This window comes from Anthonomus grandis, chromosome 2 (genome assembly GCF_022605725.1).
Source record: "Anthonomus grandis grandis chromosome 2, icAntGran1.3, whole genome shotgun sequence".
Classification (NCBI taxonomy): Eukaryota; Metazoa; Arthropoda; class Insecta; order Coleoptera; family Curculionidae; genus Anthonomus; species Anthonomus grandis.
Genome location: NC_065547.1, coordinates 32418035 through 32445396, shown reverse-complemented (window position 1 = coordinate 32445396; position 27362 = coordinate 32418035). Strand labels below are relative to the sequence as shown.

The 27362-nt window shown below is 32.5% G+C and overlaps 1 protein-coding gene across 1 annotated transcript in view; it reads left to right on the top strand.

Moving 5' to 3' along the window:
- LOC126750690 (E3 ubiquitin-protein ligase TRIM33) overlaps positions 1–27362 on the top strand; it is an 88453-nt gene that overhangs the window by 34132 nt on the left and 26959 nt on the right. The window contains exons 8-10 of the mRNA XM_050460386.1: positions 8547–8725; positions 13451–13741; positions 22245–22446. Of these exons, the coding sequence (XP_050316343.1) occupies positions 8547–8725; positions 13451–13741; positions 22245–22446 (672 nt within the window). The remainder of the gene's footprint in view (positions 1–8546; positions 8726–13450; positions 13742–22244; positions 22447–27362) is intronic.

Sequence of the window (27362 nt, the reverse complement as noted above, 5' to 3'; positions counted from 1 at the left end):
TAAAATATCAATAAAAAAATAAAATCTGGTTTTTACTTTTTGTTTGTTAGTTCATATTCTAAGTTTAAAATAAATAAATACTTTTATTTTTTTTTTTTTTTACAGTATTATTTTGTTTTTATAACTGTATTTGTCCATTAATATAATTAATATTTAATAAAACGGGAGCTATTGTTTAATTTACTTTTGATTTTTAAAAGCGCTTACTGAAGTATCACAAATAAAAAATACAGAACCTATAACGTCCTTTTTTTAATCTTTGAGTGTCTTAAATAACTGCACTTATTTTTAATAAGGACGTTGATATCGCAGGCCCTTAAATTCTCATTATATTTGATAAAACATCTAATCATATGGAATTTTTTGAAAAATTGATACGTTTTTGGATTCTAATATCAAAATATAAATACAAAGGAAAACATAGATTATAAAAACAAGTTTGTTTATGTAAATATTAAGCTTCACTTATAGCAGTTTAAAACACGCCTACTCTTCCGTTTACGCGATTAAAATGGCGGGTCATTACCTACGTGTTTTTAATATTTAAGAAATTTATTTATATATCGTAAACCATTAAATTTAGATTATTAGTGTTATATATATTTGAAAAGGGAATTTTAAGAGCTACAAGAAAATGCAAAAAAATAATATGCATTCCATTTAAAAAAAAAAAAAAAAAAAAAAATTAATAATGAAGCACCCTGTATAAATTTAAATATCATGAGCATGTTAAGCGCTTAAAAGTGCTATAAGAAAGTCTTTACAGAAATCATTTATCTTTAAAAACACAAAAGCCATAGCCGAAAAACGAAAATGACCAAATTTCAGAAACGCCCTCTAGCGGCCAAACTGTTTGCCATAGCAAAATTTCATTTGCTTCAATAAACTTCTTTTAAAATTTGAGCCCGGAGAATGGAGGTCAAAATTTTTTTATCTCTAACAGGGACATGACTTCCCATAAGAAAACGTCTAAAGTGGCCCACCCTGTACACAGGGTGTCTAAATTTGGACACTTGTAGGTTATCTCGGTTGTTATAGAAGATAGACCCATGCGGTTTTCGCATTAATGTGCTATTTTTTTATCAAGCGAAATATTGAATCTTCGTTATTACTTAACATATTGAAAAAGTAAAAAAAATTAGACTTATTTTTAAAAAGATAGTAAGACTTATTTTCAAAAATTACTAGTAAGTAACAATTTTCCTAAAAGAATTAATTTAGTAATTATTTAATTAATAATTAAATAATTACTAAATTAATTATGAGAATTAATTATTAAATATTATTTAATTATTAAATAATATTTAATATTATTCTAATTTTAATAGTACGGCATGGTCATGCATCTCTATGGAAACAATTGTTTTTAAGAAGGCAACGAGAATGACAGATAGTTAAAAAACTGTCAATTTTAAAACAATTGCATCTTTCTAGTTGTGCAGTGCAATTTGCATTTATTCAGATTCAGAATGGCAGCACAAAGAAACTAGAAAAATTTTGAAAAATATGATTTGCTAGTTTGCTACATAAAATGTAATGAAAATTTGCTCTAGGCGGCAGACTTATATATTTGGACAGGTACCTATAATTTTTTTATCCATTACATACTTATTAACGGGTTGCATTACCTCATGTAGTTATCCCGAGCGAAGACAACCTTTTCCCGACAGGTTTTTAAAACTAAAAGAAAATTTAATTAATCAAAATTAAAAAATTATCAACAAGAGAATCAATTGGATAAAATTAATAGTTTGGCATTGAGTCCGAAGTCGAGGTTAAGAAAAACAAAACTTATTTGATTCTACACACAAATTTCACCTTTACAAGGAAAAAATTGTTTAACAGTTACGACCTGGCTAAACATCGCTTACTTTTTTGTAATTAGTATATTGCCCAGACATAATTAAACATTAACCTTGGTCGATTTGTAACATGGAGCGATGAAGCCTATTTTTCTACTATGAAATCTTTAATAGGCATAATAGCAGACATTGGCATCAAGAAAATCCTATTACTTTTGAAAGTCAATAGCAAGGAAGGTTAGGGTAGCGTTGCATGTTTCATTTTGGGCAACTAGTTTTTAGAATATTTAAAGAATTTGTGTACATGGTGCGGGATCCAAATTCTGAACATTTATAGCAATCAATAATAACAGCTACAGAAAATTTGCGTGCTCGTCCCATTATAATTTTAAATGTGACAAAACACATTATGAGATTATGTGAAATTTGTGTAAATTAAAATGGATACAATTTTGAACACTTTGTAATGAAATATTTTAATACAATTTTGAAAAAGGAAAAAATAAATAATTTAAGAAATAGTTAATATAGCTTTTTTTAATTCATAGTTGTATAAGAATTTGTTATTCTGTCATGGTCTTCTTAAGAACAATACTGCATTGGTTTCAAAGACAGGCATGACCATGGCCTATTATTAAAATTAAGATAAAGGGAAATTCATGAAAATTGTCTCTTACTGGTCATTTTAAAAAATAAGTGCATAGTGTCATGTATTTTTTAAAAGGAAAAAATAAGAGACAATTTTCGTGGATTTAAGCGGATATTTCTATTTAAAAATATACAGGGTGTTTAGTAAAAACATAGGTTGATTGGGTATCTCAAAATCCTAAATCATTACAATAAATCAGGTAACATAATCCTGTTCTAAGGAAAATTCCTATCAAAATCATTTTATACATTTTTAATATGTTAAATAACAACTGAGGTACAAGAAGGGCTCCAAAATGCAAAATTTTCATAATCGCTCTGAGGATGATAAAGTATGACAGCTGCCAAATTTTTGACAGCGGCATATTTCGTTTCATTAAAAATTAGCACAGTAATGCTGCATGGCTCTATCTTTTAACAACCGAGATAGCCTACAAAAGTGTCCAAATTTGGACACCAGGTACATACTTATATGGAGTATAAGGCATGTCTGGAGCATAACGAACGGAAATAGATATTTAAATTGATCAATTTGTCTTTATTACAAACATATAAGGTCATTTTCGTATTTTGGTAAAAACTTGCTCATCCTGTAGTTCGTAAACGGCTTAGCCGATTTTTTAAAACTTGTATAGAAACACCTTTCGGGCATCTACACTTTTTGACGTTTAGAAAGTAGCAACATTCTAGCCGGATTCAGCCAATTCACAAAAAGGGCTTAAAAACTTAATTGTGAAATACCCTGTACATCGGAATTCTTTTTTTCTAAAAGCTGCATAAATTTCTGAAGAAAAATATGCCATTATGTTGAGTGGCATACCAAAGCTTATGTACAAATAAAATCTTATAGATGTATACACGTAGATGGTATACACGTTTTTTAAGCGATGTGTGCATTAAAGCTATACCTAAGCAGTACTAAAGAAAATATCACGAAAGCTCTGTATACTAAAAATATGTATACCTAAGATTGCTAAAGAAAATATCAATTTCTTTCAACTTCAATCAATTTTATTGCCTCAAACTAATCAAATAAGTCAGATGGAAGGATTTTTGACACATGATTTTAAAATGACATTTATGTACCTATTTCGTTTTTGTTGACGTTGCTTATTAAAAGCATGAAATATTGTTTTCCCTTTGCAAAAAGTTTGTACGGTTCAATTGTATAAATGACGTTATTTACAAATGTTGAGTATGCAGATATCATATGTGTGTACGGATTGAAGCAACGTGTGTGATGTTTGACGCAACTTTTAGTAGATTCCGTGAGAAGGGTGAGTTTCCCTCAACCCATTTTCATATTGAGAGAGTGGGTGCTAATAACGTGGTTCAAGAAGAGAATATTCTCAAACTTGTAACAGAATTCCACCACTAAGTGAATTTCCGCTAAATTAGCGGTACCACAATAATGGATATGGAGAACTATAAAAAATGAAAATTTATACCCTTTCCATGTACAAGAGGTACAAAGATAAGAAGAAAGTGGCTACTTGCCTATATTGGCATTTGAGTATTTAATTCAAGAACCCAAACTCATGTATGGGCAAAGGAAAACCCCCATTTGGTACGTTGGCTAATTCTCAACGAAAGTTTTCGTTGAATGTTTGGTGCGGCTTAATAAATGATCGTTTCATTGGGCCACTTTTTTCCCCGAATGACTAACGGCTGTTGTGTGACTTTCTTCAAAATATTTTACTGGGCTTGTTAGGAGAAGTAAATATAAGAAGCGTATACTTCCAACAAGATGGCGCATCCGCACATTTTGGAATGAGAGCTACTTTTTATGAAGGTATCTAAAACAAATGGTGTACAGTATTGCCATCGAAACTAGGTATGAAATAAAAAATCCATATACCCTATTTCAGCAACAACGCGCCCAGACCAAACACGCGTCGCCATCCCACAGAGTGCCCCTAGACAATGGCAACATACAATACAGAGTGGAACAATGCAGTTTTCAGAATGTTTGTATATACTCTAGTGGAAAAATTTCTTAATGCATATATGCCCACACTAGTAGAGACCGATGCAGTGAGGAGACCCCAACCAAATTCCAAATAGACACCCAGAAACTTTATGGTTTCACCAAAAACATAAGATACTACTCACCATTACACCCGACGTTGTCCGGCCCTAAAACCAAATTGTTGATTACAGAGTAAATGATGTTGCTTAAAAAAATTCCCAAATTTGATTGATCTGCTCAACCACACGTGTTTACTATCATAACATATTGACATATGTTAATTTTATTTATAAACATGGAAACTGTATATATACATATATGTACATCTTATATTTTGAATTTCTTCAGAAAAAATTAAGTTGGATGGAAGGTATTTGTTACATAATCAATACGGGGGCCCCATTTGAGGTATTTATCAATTACTATTCTGACATAAGTATTCTGTCTGTGAATTCTAACATTTTGGAAAAACATATTTATAGTCAGATAATTCAGTTTTGTAGTAAAAATAATATAAATCCTGATTAGAGATTTAGAGAGCGATATAATGCTGTATCTTGTCTAATTAACTTAGTTAATGATATAAAACTCAATGAGGACTCAAAGATTTGTTTATGTATTTGTTTGTTTTAAAATAAATGGTTTGTGCCTGTTGATTGTTCTCTTTAACTAAGCTTTTGATGCTATTAGTCACATTATGTTGCTGGTTAAACTTCACTTTTTTTTTAAATCATATCACAGTTATAGATATCATTGTGGAGCGACAGGACAGCATCCTGGTATTTCAAAATCTAAGTGTCTTTTAATTAAAACTAGAGTTGCACAAGAAGTTCCACTCGGGCCTTTGTTATTTTCTCTGTAAGTTGCAGACCTGAAAAATGTAATATCTTATTTTAACTTTCAACAGTACGCCGACGATTTCCAGAAGTATACAACTTTTTTGCCGACTTTTCTTTTTCCCAAAATGAATTTAATCAGGATTTAAATAATATTTACACATTTGCTGAAGACCATAATATTAAGTTAAATACCTCTAAGTCATATGTTCTTTTCCTTGGCACAAATAAAAAACTATTCCTTTAATTTTAAAAAATGTCGGTATTAAAATTTGCAATATAAAAATTCCCGTGGTCTTAGAAGCAAAAAATTTGGGCCTTATACTTGACAATAAATTAGCTTTTGTTTCTCACATAAATAAAAAAGTAAGTATTGCCCATTTGCGACTAAATCCATTAAAATTTGAGAGGCATTTTTCAGAAAAATAAAATATTACTTATGCAATTCTTTAATGTTATCTTTACTTGATTATGGAGTTATAATAACGCAATCACAATATTTTTTAACATAATCATTAACAATACAATACAATACCAGGAGTTGTCTTAATTTTAGAACTCCTTAACACAGTTTTCAACGTTCGTTCAGCTTTGTTGCTGTACAAATGCGGAATAGTTTGGGGATATAATAGTTTCAGGATCTGTCAAAGAACATTTTTATTATACCTTTACGAAATATACTAAACCAATGTTGTTATATCATAGCACAACCTGTTCTATGATTTATTCTTTGTTTAAGGATTGTGGTAGTTTGGAATATACCAGCTAACTATAAACCTACAATTAAAGAAACCTTATGTCTACTAATAGCATATGCACTAATTTTATACGGTTCTAATGTTAATAATACTTTTCTCCCCTCCCCTCACGTTTTGCGTTCAGCCAGTGCCTGTTGCCTCCATATACTTAAAATTATAATTTTTTCTTTTATACCTGAATTATTGAATTGCATATATTTCCAAAGTAGTCATTTCAAGGATGCACACGTAACTCCTCGCCAAGATGTTACAGTCGAACGGTTTTCTTATATTCGAGATGCAATCCTATTCGCCTCTTTTATTAAATTCAGTTAGGTCGAATATTGTAACCTGTAATTTTTTTTTTGGCAAACAAACGTTTTTTCTTTCTTTCTTATTATAAGGTGTTTGGACTGCGAAGCTCCAGAAAATGAAAACGATATATAATTAGTTAGTCAGAATGAATAAATGTTTACATAAAGAGCTAATTCTTAATTACATTGAACCTACCTATTACTCTGCGTAAGTATATTTATTTTTAACCTAGAATGAATGTAAACTAAGAAGAGAATGGGGCCCATTAAAGTACCCTGTGGTAAACTCATTACTATTTTATGGATTCAAACCCTTTAGTATTTATCAGTAAGATAGCTTTCTAAAACTTACGAACCGCTGTCCTTCTGAGTCGCTAACATTCTTATTAAGAAGTCTTTCATGAACGGTATATAATGCTTTAGCCAAGTCATACACCAAAATACTTTTTGTCATCATTGCATCATTGGGACTACTACAACCCCTACGGAATCAACCAAAATCAACCCAAGGATACTATCCTGTTGTGGTAAAAGGACATGGTTAGCTGCCAGAAACTCAACTATTCTTTTCTTGAGAAACTTCACCGTTAAAATCTCGGAAGAGATAGAAACAAACAAAATTCAAATAAAAAGAGGAGTAAGACAAGGGGACACCATCTCCCCAAAGCTGTTTACCATGGCACTGGAAGACGTTTTTAAAACTCTGGACTGGAACGAGAGAGGCATCAAAATCGACGGCAAACATCTGAGCCATTTACGCTTTGCGGATGATATAGTACTCTTTAGCCAGAATATAATAGAATTACAGGAGATGTTGGCATAACTTCAAAGAAAATCGAAAAGAATAGGTTTAACCATGAATTTAAATAAAACAAAAGTCATGTCACCTGACAATAATATTCAAATACATATAGAAGACCGAATTATTGACAACGTCGAAGAATATGTATATTTGGGACATTGCATCATATTGGGCAAAGAAAATCAAACTGCCGAAATAAACAGACGTGTCCGTTTGACATGGGCAGCCACGGGTAAACTGCCACATGTCTTAAGAAATTAAACTATTCCAATTAATTTGAAAAGAAAGGTCTTCAATGCCTGCTTACTGCCCGTGATGACTTACGGAATGGAAACCATGGCACTCACTGTTAAATCAGCTAACAAGCTTAGGACCACCCAAAGAGCCATAGAGCGGATGATGCTAGGAATAAGCCTGAGAGACCATATCACAAACGAGAGTATTAGACAAAGAACTAAAGTTGAAGACGTCATAACACGCATAGCACACCTGAAATGGAGCTGGGTAGGACACGTCGCCCGACAGGACGACTTGAGATGGTCAAGACACATCGTTCAATGGAGACCTTGCATACATAAACGGAGCGTTGGCAGACCACAGTTACGCTGGCTCGATGATGTCAAAAACAAAGTGGGCAACAGATGGCGCCAACTGGCACAGAACAAAGAAACATGGAAGAATATAGGGGAGACCTATGTCCAGGAGTGGACTGTGAAGGGTTGCTGAAAGAAGAAGAAGATTTTAAAGCAATTTGGTATGGTATTTCCGGATTTAAAATTTTCCCCTCATGGCCATATGCACAATTATTTTTTTGAGAAGATATATGACCAATAACACAATTTTTTGTGACAGTGCTAAGAAACATTAAGTGTGGGTTATCAAAATCTCGTGAATATCTTTGTATTAAGAAAGGCATCTTTTTTTTCCGACGCCTAAATTTGTAAAGTATTTATTAAACAGTTTGATATCTCTATATCTGTGTTAATTAATTTTTCATTATCTCCTACTAGCAATATCATCGCCGTTATAATATTTCCGCGTCCTTAATTATAATTATTATCTATCCCTTGTAAATTATTTTTATTTATATTTATTTTGAAGAAGATCCATTTCATTTGCATATGTTATACGAAAATGATCGTTTATAGAGGGTGTTTTTCTAATATTGCGACAAAATTCAGCGTGTTCTTTGGGCGAAATTAAGCATGAAACTTGCTATAAATGTAGGTCGTAAACGTTTGAACCAAGCTACAGGGTGGTAAAGTAAACTTTTATTTAGTCCACTTTTTGGTATACCACTTAATTAAAAAGTTACAGGCATTATGCGCCACTTTTTTGATCACTTTGTATTTTATCTCTTAGCTCATTTAATTTTTTTTAGTATTATTTTAAAGAATTTTGATGCTAAAAATTTTTAAAATGTGATTTTCCTTCTCAGGTTTAACCAGCAACAGCCTCAACAGGTCCGTATGTTAATGTCTAACCAACAGGGCCAGAACAGGATGATCGTGCAGAACCAACAGCCGCAGAACAGACCGCAACAACAGCAACAGCAATTTGGTAACGTGGGTCCCGGATCTGGGGGAGCCAAGTGGCACACGCCCCAACAAACTAATGGTAAAGGGTGAATTCATTGAATTTTTTTGTAAATATTGTCGAATACCCTTGTTGTTATTCCTATATGTCTTGAGGCATTTATGAAGCCCTGTATATGTACAGGGTGTCCCAAATTCGAAGGTGACCATTGGAATCTCCGAAACCGTAAGAGTTACAGGGTCGGTTGAATGAAGGCAAAGTTGCGCAATTTGGAGCTTAATAAAATGACGTTTAAAAAATTGTAAAATTCCGAATACTTCCGGAGATATCCGAAAAAACCCGAAATTTGTCAAAATTGTTTTTACCTTCTACCGACTTTATTTAAAGAGATATCGGAAAACTAAAAACAGTTTTTTATTGCCACTTTTTATGTATTACATGACGCAAAAAAAATTAATCCGCCGTTTCGTTTTTTTCCGATCATCATCAACTTTATTTTTTCTTATGGGCGCCATATTAAATTTTCTCATTTTTAAAAAGTATTTTTAATATTGCCTTTAAAATAAGGTAACACACTTGCATGTCCGATTACTCCTTCTAGTACTTCCCATAAGAACTCTATGAGTGCAAAAGAGAAAGATATATCAATGGGATTTCCAAATAAATTTATTTTATATAAACTGAAGCTATAAAATACTCTGTATTTGATATAGTTTTTTTTTAAAACTAATTCAATGAAAATGTATCCTTTCCTAACCTAATATTTTGATTTTTTTTAAATTTATATAGTAGGCCATGACAAAATGACATTAGCCGGTTAAACTTAATAAAATGAAAGGATACATTTTCATTGAATTGGTTTAAAAAAAGCTATATCAAATACTGATTATTTTATAGCTTCAGTTTATATAAAATCTTTATCTTTCTTATATCTATCTCTCTTGCACTCATGGAGTTCTTATGGGAAGTACTAAAAGGAGTAATCGGACATGCAAGTGCGATACCTCATTTTAAAGGCAATTAAAAACACTTTTTAAAAATGAGAAAATCCTATATGAGGGGGTCAGAAGCCAAGGGGTCCAAGTAACAAATTAAGAGTTTTGAGAATGTTTGATTTAAAGTTTTAGGTCATTAAAAAATATTCGGTGATATTTTATATTTCTGTTTTTTAATAAATATTGTAATTTTAATGTTTCAAAATGCATTTCATAAATTCTAGACATAATTTTTTGGTTTATGTAAGGCTTTTTTGCAAGCTAAAACTCATAGGCCAGTCACTTAAACCCCTTTGCCTTAAAAATAAAATACATAACAATTTACCAAAATAAAGAAATGTTTATTCTAATGGAGAAATTAACATGAACTCAATATAAAGAAAAACATATTAATCATCATCGGATTCAAAATTTCTGTAAGTGTCTGTATCCTCTTCTTGGGTGACATTAATTTGTTGTTGTTGAAGCCTTGAGGTTTTTCCTTCATATAACATATCCTTGTAAAATTTATGATGGACAGGCGGAACAAAAGGTAGTAGCTGCAAGAGATTCTGATACTTGGCCAGTTTGATTTTTGGTGGTAACATGCAAATTTGGCAATGCTACAGTGGTTGGCTGATTCCTTGGGCGTCCAGTTCTTTATAAAACATCTTCTAAGGTTCGGCTTTTTTAAAATGCAACCATTGCATCTTACTAAGGCCTACAATGTTTGGTTTCATGTAGCTATCCATTGGAGATATTGACTTAAAGTCCTGAGGCTGCATTTTAACCACAATAAATTTGCGACTAACGCCTTCCACAAAATGGATCCAATCATCAGGAGTAAATATGTTTGTAAGGTTCCTTTTTGATTTTTCTATAAGGGCAAAATCCTGGTCGCGCTCCATGAACGAATGGCCCGAGACAAGAAATTGATGATCTACGCTTTTGATGTGGATATATTGCGCAATATAGGTCCACAATTTCACTATATTTTTATTTTTATTTTGTCCGCCGCAGTTGTCACTGAAAGCGTCTATATGGGTAATAGTTGGTGGCAGACATTCAATATATTTGATTAGACATGATAAAACCTCCTGAGACCCTTTCGCTGCCATTCCCTCATGCCACATATACATGTTGCCAGTACCAGTAGCTAGATCATGTATTTCAAAGTTGTATGTCTAAAGTAGACGTAAATAGTAGACTTTGCTGCATGTAACAAATGGAGTGGGTAGAGTTTTTTGCAGGTCAAAACATATGGCACGACGAGTTTGGGGGGATTCTTAGCCTGATTCTTCAAGGATTTAACAGAAGACACTTTCCTTAAATGAATCTCGTGGTCGCGGAGTAAGGCTCTCTTTTCTTCAGAACCTGGATCTAGGGCATCCATTTTGATTTTGAAAATATCGCAGGTTGAGCAAGTGTCGGTGAAAACTAAGGTTGAACTCAGTGTTAAAAATATCATGGTATTTGCTGATTTTTACAGGATCTCTTCGTCGTTGTGAACAAAAGTCTTTATACAAACTGTACATTTTTGAAATAATTAATTTTGGAGATAGATATTTACGGTTTGGGTTATCCTTTCTTGTATAATGGCTAATAAACTTAGGAAAGGAATGTATGTTGTATATGCTCTTTCACTAAATTGATAGTGTCCTCGCTTAGTTTATTTCCAGGAGTATGACGACCTCTTTGATCTGTATGGGCGATTCTTGTTTCTTTATGTTTACTGACAGCGTTATAGAACCTCTTCTGAAAAATATCCAACGTACACAAAAAAACTGCTTACAAACGCGATAATTTTTCAACGTTATGATTGTGCTGACGTTTTTTTGAGAAACTGCGAGTCAATTGGGTCGTTTAGGAATATGCTTAGAAACACATGAAACAATGAATGAAGTTTGCAAGTCCCAACCATTTTGTTTCTTTCCGAGATCCCAGAAATCTGAAAATATAGACATGCGCACTTCTTCGGCAAAATGTTCATCACGTTTGTATCTACAAATGTGATTGTACGGTTTAACTGATTTTGCTTCATGAACTTCACCCCGCCGTCCAACGTACCTTTGGCCAGAGTTACGCTTTAGTTTTGCTTCGGATCGCTTCCAGTGAGCTATTTTTCGTGTTCGTTTCTTGGATGTACTTGCTTGAGGTTCTCTTTCTGCTATGCTAAGCTCTGAATTTGAAGAAGACTGTGAACTATTTTGATTTGGGACGTAGGCCATATCAACATCGGAATTATCACTAAACGGATCTAAAATTAAAAAAAAAATAACGTCAAGGAAAACATATTTCAACAACTTATATAGCACTTTAAGAATTTTTGGTCTTCATCAGAAGTAACCATTTTGATTTAAAAAAACAACTTAAAAACTAGCAAAACTTAACCTCTTCCACTTCGCGCGTAATCTACTAAATGACTGATGCTTGAGTGGCAAAGGGGTTCAAGCGCACTTAGTTCCTTATGCCAATTAACAATACGGGCCACTGAATCTGCTGATTTTCTCAACAGTTCATAGAGAACAGCACTAGTATTGAAACGCACTTAGTTCTCTTTGCCATGATATAAAATAATGTTTCACCATTCAGTTTTTACACTTAGATCGATTTCTAAAAAAAATATCACTTGGACCCCTTGGCTTCTGACCCCCTCATATAGTGTCCATAAGAAGAAATAAAGTTGATGATGATTGAAAAAAAACGAAACGTCGGATTAATTTTTTTTTGCGTCATGTTGTAATACATAAAAAGTGGCAATGAAAAACTGTTTTTAGTTTTCCGATATATTTCTAAATAAAGTCGGTAGAAGGTAAAAACGATTTTGACAAATTTCGATTTTTTTCGGATAACTCCGGAATTTTAAAATTTTTTAAACGTCATTTTATTAAGCTCCAAATTGCGCAACTTTGCCTCCATTTAACCGACCCTGTAACGCTTACAGTTTTCGAGATTCCAACGGTCACCCTCGAATTTGGGACACCCTGTACAGGGGGTTACAAAATTCGCTGCAAATATTTTAAGAGCGTATTGTTTAAGTTAAAATAAGACTTTTTGTTCCCATAAACGTGTGTTCTAAAATGCATCCCCTCAGAGCTACAGCCTGCGTAAATTGCTTAAAGAAAGTCGATTATTTGGAACACACACAGTTATGCGTCAAATCTTTAAAAAATGTGCTGGTTTTTTGGGTGCTCTTGCCATTTTCCGTCCAAAAAATGGTGTAAAGCCAATTTTAGGAAAGGATTCAGGAGGATTTACCCTTATGATGGCCCACACCTTATATTTCCTATAAGACATTTTAAACTCTTGAACACCATCTAGTAAGCTATGAATCTAAAATTATCGTTTCTTGCATTTTTTCGATAATTAATTTGATTTGACAAAAATTAAAGCAATCATAACCCACTTTGTTTCTTTCTAATTTGATAGTTTAATTGGGTTTAATATTCTGTTTACCAGATTTTCTCGAAAACGGTTCCTCGAAACGATCCTACGGTTAGTAGGATTCAGGAGTGTAGTCACGGTTCCCAATAATCGATTTTCTTAGTGTAACTTGCGTGACCTGTAGCTCTGAGGAGGGGCATTTTAGGACACATGTTTATAGGAAAAAAAAGTTTTATTTTGACTCAAATAATACGCTCTTAAAATATTTGCACCGAATTTTGTAACATCCTGTATAGAATGATTAAAGACGAATAGGTAAAGACTTTTTGGTTATTGCATATGCACATTAAAACGCTAAGACCAAACAAAACGTTGAATTAAAATTGGGCCTTCAGAAAAAAATAAAAAATTATAATGATTTTATCATTGATCGAATGATATTTTTAAGACAACCAGGGCAACTCGTCTCAATCCCGTAACTCATCGCTGCCCACGATAAACGACAACTTCAAGATAACGCTACGACAACAACCGGAAACGAACAACAAAAGCACGCCGGCCACGGTCACCTCGACGATACCAAAAACGCCGAGTCCGAACCACATCCAGGGCGGGCACCAGGAAACGGCCGAGCGCAGTCTCGATAAATTTTGCGAGGAGAGCGTTAAGGATCTGATGGCCACCATTGCCAAATTGGACTCGAATGGCGTTCAGGTTTTGGCGGAGGGAAGACAAAAGGGTAAGTTTTCCCATATTTGAAAACCCATTAAGTTTTTTTTTGTTGTCTGTTATGAGTACCCAAAAAAGCAATCTGCCCAGGATGTATTGATCATTGATCATATACAGAGTGTCTCGAAAAATGTGGGAAATCTCTCGGCATCAGGTAGAAAATTTAAAAAAATAATCTCTTTCTACGAAGATATGCCCCCTTAAAGACGCTGCTGGAAATCGGTTTTTCTTGAATAACTTTTAAAGTACTTGGTATAATTTAATAACAATTTTACCTGATCCACACTTTTAAAGACCTCTTAAAGCGGAGTCCTTAAACCACATTTATCTTGTTTATTTTACAAAGGGCGGACTAGATTTTAAATTATACTGCCTAAATTTTTAGCACTCTGTATGATAAAGATTCTGAAATAATAAATATAGGAAAGCTTGAACCTTAAACTGAAGAAAAGGCACTCTTGTTCATTATCGATAAAATGAACCGTTTTGGAGAAAAAAAATAATTAAGGAATCACTGTTTTATTTTCATTAAAAAGAACCATGATACGTCCTTTTTTTCAGCGATGCGACAGTTATTGAAACAACCGAAAAATTCCTAACCTAATGCCTTTCTTAAAAATACATAATAGTTATAGATAGGTACAGTTGTTGTTGTTATAGGTAGTTGGTATTATGCCACTCACAAGACAACAAACACTTGAAATCAGTACTGTTAGTAAAACCACGATTAAAATTCCAGTTTTCTATTACAAAAAATATTAATAGTTTTAAAAATATAAATATTCTTGTATATCACGCAGGTTTTTTAATACAAAATCCGACAAAAATAATTTATATTATTTATAGTTAATATATAGCTGAAAATTTTGTAACTGTGTGTAAACTTGATAACAGAGAATCGGTAAATATTTCGGTAAACACCCCCTTGCCCTTGAGCACATGTGGAACTCAAACGAAGTTGTTGTTTATTGTTGTTTAAAACGAACCACAGTTAATAAACTAAACAAACACAAAAAAGAGACCAGAGCAAATAAACCATTCCAGATTTACACCTATTTTCAGGTAAAATTCATTAAAATTAAATCTTAACATTATTTTTAAAAGCAACCATCACTAGTAGCTCAACTTTTGTAGGTATGCTATTACATACATTTGATAACATGATCTCTTAGTGACAGATCGTTAGTAATTCGCAGGCAAAGGTTCTAACTTTTTTGAATTTTGTATTTAGAATATTGACTCGGCTCTATTTTGGAGACCTTGTTGTTTATTATCTGCACTGCTGATGTATATTCTTTTTCAGCATAAGGATTAACTTAACCCTTTAAAATGTAATGTTATGTTATTTGACCCTAAAAAAAAAATTCTTAAAATCAATATAGATATTAACTTAGATGGTGTGACTCTTTCTAAGGTTGATATTGTAAAGAATTTGGGTGTTCTGGATGCTGAATTGAGATTTCGTTCAAAAGTAATTTTTATCATTGAATGCTTTATTAAACTTTGATTCTATCCAATTTCAATTATTGTGCTTTCATTGGTCGGTGCTTAGACGTTATTCATAAAAACCAAATGCAACGTACGGTTAGCATTTGGATTACGAAAATATGATCACTTTTTTCATACTTCTAAAGAACTTAACTGTTTGAGAATGGAGAGGCCTGGGGAGTTGTATATGGGTAACTCTTATTTAGGATTCTATTAAATCGGAGTTACTAGAAACTACTCCTACTCCTTGTTCTTTATACTATTTATAGCCCTGCGTACATCTTTATATGTGAATAATTTGAAAATAAGTGGTTTGCCAACAATTAAAGAAGTGGGAAAATCAGTTATAACCATTGAGTCAATTTGCAAGTGTGGAACATTATTCAAGAAATTATTGTTAATATTGTTTGGAGTCTGAGTTAATTTCTGCTGGTGCTTTATTAGTTATTTTGCAATGGGATTTTTTTTCCCAAAACTCAATAGTTTTATTCTAACCATTATATTTATTTACTTCATTGGAAAAATATGCTTTTTTTTCTGCTTTCGTAGCAGACATGGTTTTTAAGTTCAATATAATTTATGTCGGAGAGTCAGTATTATTATTTTCGGTGGACATGTTCGTTATAAGTAAAACTCGTAATTCATGAAAACACACACTTAATTCCGTCAGTATAAAGTACCGTCGCGAATAAAATAAAAGAACTAGTGATCCGAAGCCGGTCTATCTATCTATCATCAGTTCTCTCAAAAGACTGCCTTTTCTTTTCCTTTATGCTTCTCCAAGCATTCATTCCCGGCTTCGTTCCACTCTTTCGATATCTCTTAAAAGATATTGAGTCATGTCCTTTATTTTATTTGTAAATAAACTTCACTAAAAATCAACATGAACCCAGACTCATAAAAATAATTAATGGACGGCCGTACCGCCGATCGGTGACAGTAACTTAATACCAAGCCTATTACTAATCAAAACAAATCCTTATCTTAATATTCTTAGAAAAATACGTATAGCCGACATATAGTATTTTTACGGCTTTCTATTTGTAGAGATAAATATTTTTTAAAAGCTCTTTAAAAAAATATATATTTTTATACTTATACTATACTTTCAATAATATTTTTCAATTTATATATTAACTCTAATGGCCTTAACTTTCTCAGTTTCAATGGCTTTAAAGGACAATACACATGGAACAAATATAACAAATCTGTATTAAAAATGGTAATTTTTAAATTCAAATCTCTAGCATGATAAAGCTCATATTGGATCACAATATTTTTACACGACTAAATTTATATTATTTACAATAATGAAAATTTATTTGATCCCATGTTTTAAACCCATTGTTGGACCCAAAGTATTTTAAATATAATTAAATAACTTTTTTAGTTCTATAGATTCACTTAGAAAATTAAAATTTAAATCTCCAGTACAAACTATAACATCAGAATCACAAACATTATAGAAAAGGCGTGGTTTATAATTACTTGTTGATATAATAATAATAATAATAATAAACGTCTTTTTTTATTAGGCTCGGCGAAGGGCAGCCATGGCTGTTTGCTTAACCGAGCATACAAAAATCAAATATTACATAATTACAATATTGCATAAAATATCGGCAAACATCTAACTAAATACATTAAATTCTAAATAATAACAGTCAAATGTATAATTCAGCATTAATTAAAAACTACTAGGTTACAATATTAATTTTAAGGGAAAAACAGGTGAAAAAATACTTATAAAGATACCTACTACTTATACGCGAGAAAAATAATAATGCTTCTTAAACAGTTTAGAAGTTTTATTCTTATTTATATTTACCCAGCAAGAAGCCCTTTAGTCGAGTTTTAAAACCCGATGAACTGAGATTTTCAAATTTGTTACATATTAAAGTGTTATAGCACTTGGAAGCCAAAAACGAGAAACTGCTGAAACATGGCTGTTCGATGCTTTGGCACATTTAAGAGATTATTATGGCGTGTAATCCGATCATGTGTAGAGGATCTGTACGTCATCTGAACCCTTAGATAATCAGGAATACCCGTCATTAATATTCTATAGAGAAAACATGCAAAATGAAGAGTTTCGCGGTCCTGAATATTTAGCCATTTTAATTCTGGCAACTTGTATCTTACATGATCTCTTGCTCTCAAATTATAGATAAAGCGAATACAAGAATTTTGAATGCGTTGTAATCTCTTTTTGGATATTAAGTCAAGTGAAGGTCCATATACAAAGTTACAGTAGGTAGTATGCGAGAGTACCAAGGACTCACACAAAGTCTTTTTAAGATGAGTACCAAGAACGCTTTTGCTCTTGTATAAATTGCGTAATGACATATAAGACCTTTGCACTACTTTTGCCACCTGTGATCGAAATTTAAGACCAGAATCCATTATTACACCGAGGTTATTAGATTCGTGTACTGTTGGAATAATGCTCTGGGAAATCTGGACTACCAAACTTTCTGCTGCCCATTTGTGATTAGGACCAAAGTATATAACAGCTGATTTAGAAGGATTGAGCTTTAAACCGTTATTTTCTGAATAATTTGCCACTCTTTCCAGGCATTGATTCAGTTGACTGATGGCCGCATGACTCTCAGATTTAGAAAAACTCTTAGAGATTTGGGTATCGTCAGCATATCGATTGCCAGGGCAGTCATCGCCAATCACAGAGTCTAAATCAGCGGTAAAAATGACAAAAAATAGGGGTCCAAGAATAGACCCTTGTGGCACACCCTTAGTAAGCAATTTAAGATCAGATCCCACTCCATCAATCTTTACAAACTGAGACCGTCCCATTAAATAACTTTTAAAAAATTCAACGGTTTCGGGAGAAAAACCAAAAGACCTCAGTTTGGCACATAATAGTCTGTGATCAAGCGTGGCGAAAGCCTTGCTATAGTCAAGAAGAACAAGCGCTGTAGTCTCACCCCTATCCGCAACCTTAAAAATGTCGTCCATCACTTTGAGTAGAATTGAAGCTGTACTGTACCCTTTACGGAATCCCGATTGTGTAGAGCTAAATAAAGAGTGTTTGTTGAAATGTGCAGACACTTGGAGGTAAATTAATTTTTCTAGAATTTTTGAAAAGACACACAACAAACTAATAGGTCGTAAATCAGAAAAACTCTCTACATTTTTGTTTTTAGGCAAGGGAAGAACTACAGATATTTTCCACTTGGGAGGAAACACACCATGTTTAATGATTTCATTCAAAATATGAGTAAAAATCGGTACAATTACAGGACAGCAGAGTTTAATCATGTCAGGTAATATGTTATTAAAACCGCAGGCGTTTGACTTTAGGCTAGATACAGCACGTAACACATCTGTCTCAGTAAAAGGCGAAAATTGGAAAACATTGTTTGTTCGGCTTTCTTGGCCACTAGCAGTAGAATTATTATTCACATTTAGCGTTAAAGCATTTACAGAATCTATAAAGAAATTATTAATCTCATTGGGCTTTTTTAGGTGGTGAGGTACATTAATATTGTTTTTAGTTTTATTGTATATATTTAGCTCATTTAGAGCTTTCCACGTTTCCCTGGAACAATTTTTACTTGTAATGAATTCTAAATATGACTTTTTTTCTTGGCGCACAGCACGAGTAAAATAGTTCCTTAGGGATTTATAGGCCTCCCAATCCTCCTGTTTTTTTGTTCTTTTGTATTTAGACAATAATTTGTTGCGTTCTGACTTCATAATTTTTAGGACGTCAGTAAACCAAGGAGATTTAGGTCTGGTTACACGCGCTTTTTGAAGTGGAGCATGAATATTGAATAAGTCTAACATATTATTGGTCAACAGCTCGACTTTCCCATCTATACAATTTGTGTCAAAAATTCTTCCCCAATCTGTGTTGACTAAATCAGCATTGAAAGCCTCAAGATTAAAATATTTAAAACTTCTAAATTCGACTAGTTTGGGTGTTCTACGAGACGCTTTGCATTTAAGTTTGCAATAAATAAGTTGGTGATCATCAATTTCGTGCATGTCATAGTGAATAACATCACCGCACAACAAATCGACATTCGAGGTAATTATATAATCAATCAGGCTAAAATTATTTCCGCAACAACTTTAAATATGTTTATTATATTTAAAGTTTATCCAGAGTTGGCTTATTCTACCATTTAAATTAGGAGTATTTGGTTATTGCCTTTAATGTATTACTTAGATAAATTGCTATTCCACCAGAGTAAATATTTGTATTAAAAAAATCCTGATAAATTGTTACTAAGGCATGTGTGGGATAGTTTTATTCCATTACAATTAGATTTTTTTTTCTTAGCATAAAGACATTTTGGTTATGGGTGACTTTAATATAAATATCCTTGACCAATGCCAGAATATTACCTTTAACTTAATTTCTACGTTTTATTTGTTTAACTTAGAGCAAAAAATTAATGAACCAACTCAAATAAGTAATAATAGTGCTACCTACATTGATCGATTTACTTTTTGTTAATTTCTCTATCTTTGAAACTGGAGTAATTGATTTTACTGGTTCTGATCATATTTTAATATATTGCAAGTTTGCTTTTAAAAAAACCTAAAAAGATTCCAAAAAAAACCTAAAAATACAAAATATTCGCAATATAAAAAATATTAATTTGCAGAACTTTGCTCGAGATTTGGACCTTCTTCCTTGGGATGAAATATATAATCTAAACACAGTTGATGAAAAACTTATACATCTAAATAACCTTATTATTTCTCATATTAATGTACATGCACCTTTAAATGAAATATCATTTAGGAAAAAACTGAACCCACCATGGATCACACCAAATATTAAACTTCTACAAAAACTACGTGATGCAGCATACCGAAAGGCAAAGACGACAAAAGAGATGGGTCATTGGAATTATTACAAACAACTGCGCAATTTTACTTCATCTGCAATAAAAAGAGAGAAAGCTGTATACTTTACCCAAAAATTCTTAAATTGTTTACCTTGCGAAATCTGGAAAGAAATTTAAAAACTTCGCATTGTAAAGGACAATAAAGCAAATATTCCTGAGCAATTAAGTGACGTTAACGATATCAATTATTATTTTATAAATTCTTCTAAAACTAATTTTTCTCCTAATGATGCACTTTTAAATTATTACAAGAACAATATAAGAGAGCGTATAACAGATTGATTTACTTTTGCTACTATTACAGAGTATGATGTAATTGCCATTATTCTTAAACTTAAAACTAAGTCTGTTGGCTTAGTTTTAAGTTTTAGAACATGTTTTGCCCTAAAATAATTCCCTATATCACACATATTATTAATTGTAGCATCTTAAATTCCTTTTTTCCCACAGAAGGGAAACACGCATTTGTTGTACCAATTCCGAAAAACTTATCTCCTGTAGAATTTAAAGATCTTCGGTCAATCAGTATATTACCCACATTTTCAAAAGCTTTGGAAAAGATTTTGGAGTCTCAAATACGCACTCACCTCCAAAAATTTGCGATATTACCTGCAAAACAATCTGGCTTCCGATCAGGCTTTTCATGCGCCACAGCAATGGCCGCAGTGACGGACGACATACTAAGATCCTTAGATCAAAGCAAAGCTTCCATTCTTGTACTGCTGGACTGTACGAAGGCATTTGATCTTATCAATCATAAAATTTTAGTTTCGATTCTTAATTTTTTTGGTTTTTCCGACAATTCATGTAATCTAATTTTCTCGTATCTTTCAGGTAGAACACAGAAAGTCAAACTTAATAATAGCCTTTCTTTATCACTTCCGGTTGAGCAGGGCGTTCCTCAGGGTAGTATTTTAGGACCCCTTTTATATACTGCAAGCTTTTACTCTTGTCTAAATTTTTGTGATGATCACTTATACACAGACGATACGCAACTCTATATTTCTTTTAAAAAATTTGACAATGCTAATGCAATTAAAAATCTTAATTCAGATTTACAAAATATTTATTTAAAATCTAAGGAGCATGCTCTAAAAATTAATCCTATGAAGTCAGCATTTTTGATCTAAAGGAGAAAATTCCAGAGTATCTTTTTGATAGACTAACATTTGGAACCGACATTCACAATTTAAATTTAAGACAAAGAAACACCATAACTATACCAAGACATAGGAAAGAATTTTTTAAAAGGTCTTTTACTTACGCTGTGGCTATGGATAATGTTGTCGACTATTCGTTTTCCTTTGATTGGTATAGGAAAAGCACGTGGAATATATTGTTTTCAAGTCAGACTCAGCGAGTATGATCTACATGGTATTAACATTTTAAGTTTATTAAGTACAATTTTTATTATTATTATTTTTTTTTTGGCACTTAGTTGCCTACCAATACTCATTTATTTACCAGATATTGTTTTAGGATTATTGTGATATATATGTTTTTTATTGTATGCTGGTAAATAAAAACTGTTTATTATTATTATTATTATTATTATTAGTATTATTTTTTAATAAAATGCCTAATACCAGAAAAGCTATTACACATGGACCAAGTTATATTTAAAGTATCTTTACGTACGCCTTTACTTATTGACTGTCCTTGGAGTAGCTAGGATTTAGATCACTTCCAATGAGGGACAAATTAATTGTCTATCTGAAATATACAATGTAAGATTCTTCTCTAAAAAATTAAATTTCTGGCCAATGTATGATTTATCATCACGGTATCACACATACACGGTTTAAAATATTTCCACATAACAACCATCTGGGCACCTTCAAAGAGATATAGCTCTTCTAATTCCATTAGGATTTGTATATTTAGAAGGAGGTTTTGTACATTGATGGGTGTGTACACTGAATTATTATATTAATGTTCCTCTAATATTTTTGTTTGCTATTTTTAATGCGGCTTAATCCGGTCCAGTGCATATTTTACCTGAAGAGTTGTTGAATGATTGTGAAAGAACTGTTTTCCTGGATTTCAGTTTTTCTTAAGGCTTGAGGCTACTTAAGGCTTGTTCTCAAAAACTCGTTTTTTAGCCAATATAACGAAAAAGTAAAATAACTCTGCTTATTTTTCCATCAGGTGGTTCGCCACACGTGGACAGTTCTACGGGAGACGCGACTCCGGCGCCCCCCAAAATCAAAGCAGAACTGATGGACACCAGCAAGGATGACCCGAACGAAGATTGGTGCGCAGTCTGCAGCGACGGAGGCGAACTAGTCTGTTGCGACAAGTGCCCTAAAGTGTTCCATCAATACTGTCACATACCAAACTTGAGCGTCGAGTAAGTAGGATTCGTGCACGAAACATATGGCAAATATTAAAAAATATGAACAAAATAATAATAGCAATTTTAAACGGGAGGGGGGTTTTGAGGCATTAAAAGTTGCGTTTTTGTAGCAAACAATTGAAGACGAGGTGACTATTCGTTTACTTTTTTTCGTTGTTTTAGTGTGTTGACTTTTTTTTAATTATTTTTTTTTAGTTTTATCTCGTTTGCATGAAAATGTACATACTGTGAATAGACTTGTGTAGGGAATGCTTTTGGTGATTTGTACACAATTTGCCATAGAAGTGGTTTTTGTATGCGTGTTTTGGACATTTTTGAATTACTTTCGTTAAACGTAAGCAGATTGTTTTGAAAATATTTCTTGAGAAGGCACAATGAATGTTTGCAATATTATTCTCTGGATAAACCAGATATTTTTAAATTTTTTGAATATATTGTTTATACACTTCAGACGGAAAACTAAACAAATGAAAAAAGGAATTTAAACCTTTTCAAAAAGTCCAGTTTATGCAGGGTGCTCGGAAAGAGGTGCAATTGTTTAAGGGAAAGATATGTAGGTGACCTAATTTCAAACATTTCAATCAAAACAAGTATAGGCGAAATCCGTTTTTTAACTATGTATTACAATTTTTGCATTTTCCAATAAATGCCCAAATTCCACACTTAATCGGAAATACAGCACAAGTTACAACTAAACTAAGAGAAAAAATTGAAAAGTAAGAGAGTAAAGTAAAGAAAAAGAGACATTGAAACGTAAAAAATAATTGTAAAGGTGAAATAAAACACTTTGTTTGATGCCTGAAAAAATTTAAGAACATATTTCAACCTTTACATGTGTAGCTTAAAATGTTGGAAATTACGTCACCATTACTTTAAAGGAAGTTCCTACCTTCCGAACACCCTGTATATCATTATGACCATATCTGCTCTAATTTAGCTCTCTCATTTATAGGGTTAATATTAAAAAGTTTAGGATTATCTTAAATAAATCCCATTTTAAAGTATGATTGCATATAAAAGAGTGAGGATTGAATTAAATGTAAAAACGTGCTATCAGTTTTGATATTTTTGGCAGTGTTGGTTGGGCCCAATGCTTTTTGCTAGGTTTCACTATTCTTGAGAATATTTTATGTTAGGATTATTCTAAAAGTTTAGGTCAAAAAAGGATAATTTCTTACCCAAAAGTTTCATGTAAGAGGGTCTCTTATATCTTGATAACTTTCCGAATTAAAGGCTATTTTGTCAAAGTAATTTGTAAGTAATTATGTAATTTTAATTTTGTTTGTAAAGGTCCACTTTTCTTTATTAATATAAAGGTGTTTTTGAGGGTAAAAACTTGATTCTGGGTCTAAAATTTCCATACTCTTAGCAAATTTTTATTATTTGTAGGAATATGTTTAGTTAGAAATTATAGGAATATTTTGAAAATAACGAGAATTTCTTATAATCAGGCAAAGGTATAAGAAATTGTCTATTTGTATCTGTAACATGGTGATGCAAACACTACTGCACTTAGACTTTAGTAGGCCCATTGTGCGTTTCAGATTTACGATCAAGATCTCCTGATCTCTCCAATGGAATTTTGTGTATTGTGACGACACAGCAGGACAATCGCTGTATATAAAGTATGTGCTTTTTCCTGTTCTTGAAAGCGGCAGGCAATTTAAAAGTCTAATTTTAAAACTTTTATTATTGGATCTTATTTACAAGGACATCGAAGAAGGGCAGCGCTGACTCAGTTTCCAATTCTAATGTTATTAATGTGCTTCAGAAAGTGTGTAGCTCTGGATCGCTTTTGTCCCAAATAATAAATGTGTCATCAACATATTGAAGCCAAACCTTGGGTTTGGATTGAGCTGTCCTTATAGCGTGCTTCTTGAATCACTCCAACTTCCAAAACGTCTATCACACCCTTCAGCGGAAGTCCAGTGCGTTCTGCAAGTGTTGCATCCTGTACGAGTCTGTCAAATATTACAGCAAGAACTTGACTTCCAAAGCAAAACTTGCTGAGGCACCCGATAGTTTAGGTGCTGTAGAAATGTTAGTTTTCTCTTTCTAAGGGAGTATTTTGCACGCCGTTTCTATGTTAATTAAACAATGGACGTTCGCAAAACGGGTTTTTAAATTTGCTTTCAATTTTGTCCTGCATATTCATATGTGTATCATAAGCATATTAAAAATATTCCCGATCATTCTGGAGTATTTCTCGTGACACTACTATGGTGTTCTATGCTATATCGGAGGCCTGCCTTGACCTCAACTCGTTTAGTTGTATCGCCTAAATGAGAAATACTTTTTGTATTACTTTAGTTAGTGCCGTACTGTTTCAATTCTTGAATATCAGTGGGTATTTTTACTTCTTCCGACCGTATAGTTCTTTCTAGACCATCACGTTTTTTAGGATCTTAGTCTGGGGTTATGGCTTTACGTTTTATTTTACAAGGTAAACACTATCCAGCGATGGTTTGATATGAAAGCCTTGTCAGAAAAATGACAGGGTTTTATATCAGTGATATATACAGGGTGAGTTTTTCAAAGCGCGGAGTAGTATTATGCATTGATGATATTATTTATCGATGACGTGCTCCTGGACTATTATTTGGTTAAGCATTCTTCACACTTTAAAAATATTTTGGACTATACAGGGTGTTCCGAAAAAGCAGGGCACTACAAAAGTTAATTTTTTTAAATGGAACACCCTGTATTGCAAAACATTTTTGAATTCTTTGCGTAATTACCAATCTTTTTTGATAATGGTTTAATATGCCAAAAATTAATAGTTTAGGAGATAAATCAAATTTTGTTAAAAATTTAGAATTTGCACGCATCTCTTTAATATTAAAATTTAGCACCTAAATTTTGAATACAGACTTAATTTTTATCATCAGAAGTAAAATAAAGTTACTTTGATATGCGTGCTATGTAAAATTATTCATTTTGTTATACAGGGTGTTTTTTTTGAAAGGCCAAACTTGCCCAACTTTAAATATAAAAATCTCTCTTATTTTAAATGAAACACCCTGTATATTTTCATGTCATCTAATAGCTTACTTAAGAGCCTATAAATTTTATTAATAATGTCCTATTTCTATATCTAACAGTTTTTGAGATATCATGGATTTTTCTGTTTTTCTCCTGTAAAAACTGACAATGCCGACTTAAAGTTTTGAAGCACCTCGTATTTTTTATGTATCCATCAAGGCGCCGTGGAAACAAATTAAAAAAATCTCAATAACAAAAAGACAGTTACATTAGTTAATTAGAGATTAATAGTTAGATTTGTTTTAAGGTGTTTTTTAGATATTTGTTTTCAATATTAAAAATGAATTATTCAAGAAATGAATTTATTGATATGATTTTTGTTTTGGGTGAAGCAAATAAAAATTGTCTGCTAGCTCAAAGGCTATATAGAGAAAAATATCCTCAACGGCGCACACTCGATTCCCGCAGTTTTCGCGTTGTTATGGACCGATTTATGACGACTGGTAGCGTGGATCTGCCAAAACGTAATGTTGCTAATAGGGTGGCAAATGAAGGTAAAGAACTTGAAATTCTTTTGCAAATTGAGTAGGATCCCCACATTGGTAGCCGTAGGTTAGCCTTATTTTCTGATGTTTCGCAGACAACGGTAAACCGGACAACACGGAGATATAAATACCACCCATATCACATTAAGTTGCATCAAGAACTTCACAATTAAGAGCTACGTGCTACGTGTAACTTTTTGTGAATGGTTACTTCGCAAAATTGAAATTAATCCAAATTTTGTTAACTATATTATGTATTCCGACGAGGCGACATTTAAAAGCAATGGTGCTGTCAATAGGCATAATATGCACTATTATGCAACAGAGAACCCTCATTGGGTACGTGAGGTTCAGCACCAGAATCATTGGTCCCTTAATGTATGGTGCGGCATCCATAATAACCGTATAATTGGACCATATTTTTTTAATGAACTTTTGAATGGGCATTCATATCGAGTATTTTTACAGCAGCAATTGCCTGAATTATTAGAAGAAGTCAATCTCCAGGAACGGCAAAGTATGTGGTTTCAACAAGATGGTGCGCCTCCCCATTTTCATCGTGTAGTAAGGGAATATTTGGATCAAGAATATCCTCAAAGATGGATTGGTCGCGGAGGATTTGTTGCATGGCCGCCAAGGTCTTGCGATCTTACGCCGCTAGATTTCTTTCTGTGGGGTTATCTCAAAGATAAAGTCTATGCAACAAAACCAACTACAATGGAGGATTAGGGATGCCTGTCAAACCGTAACACCAGGAATGTTATACCATGTTCGACAAAATATAATTAAAAAAATTAAAATTTTTATCCGAACAAGGAGGACATATCTTTGAACATTTGTTGAACAGAAATTAACTTTTATTATATAAAAATAAGTGAATTTAATAAAAAGAAACGTCCATAAATTTGTTTCATTTTATAAGAAAAAAATAACACGAAATGAAGAAATATAAGTATATTTCAAAAACTATTAGAGATAGGGATAGAATATTATTAATAAAATTTATAGGCTCTTAAGTAAGCTATTAGATGACATGAAAATATACAGGGTGTTTCATTTAAAATAAGAGAGATTTTTATATTTAAAGTTGGGCAAGTTTGGCCTTTCAAAAAAAACACCCTGTATAACAAAATGAATAATTTTACATAGCACGCATATCAAAGTAACTTTATTTTACTTCTGATGATAAAAATTAAGTCTGTATTCAAAATTTAGGTGCTAAATTTTAATATTAAAGAGATGCGTGCAAATTCTAAATTTTTAACAAAATTTGATTTATCTCCTAAACTATTAGTTTTTGGCATATTAAACCATTATCAAAAAAGATTGGTAATTACGCAAAGAATTCAAAAATGTTTTGCAATACAGGGTGTTCCATTTAAA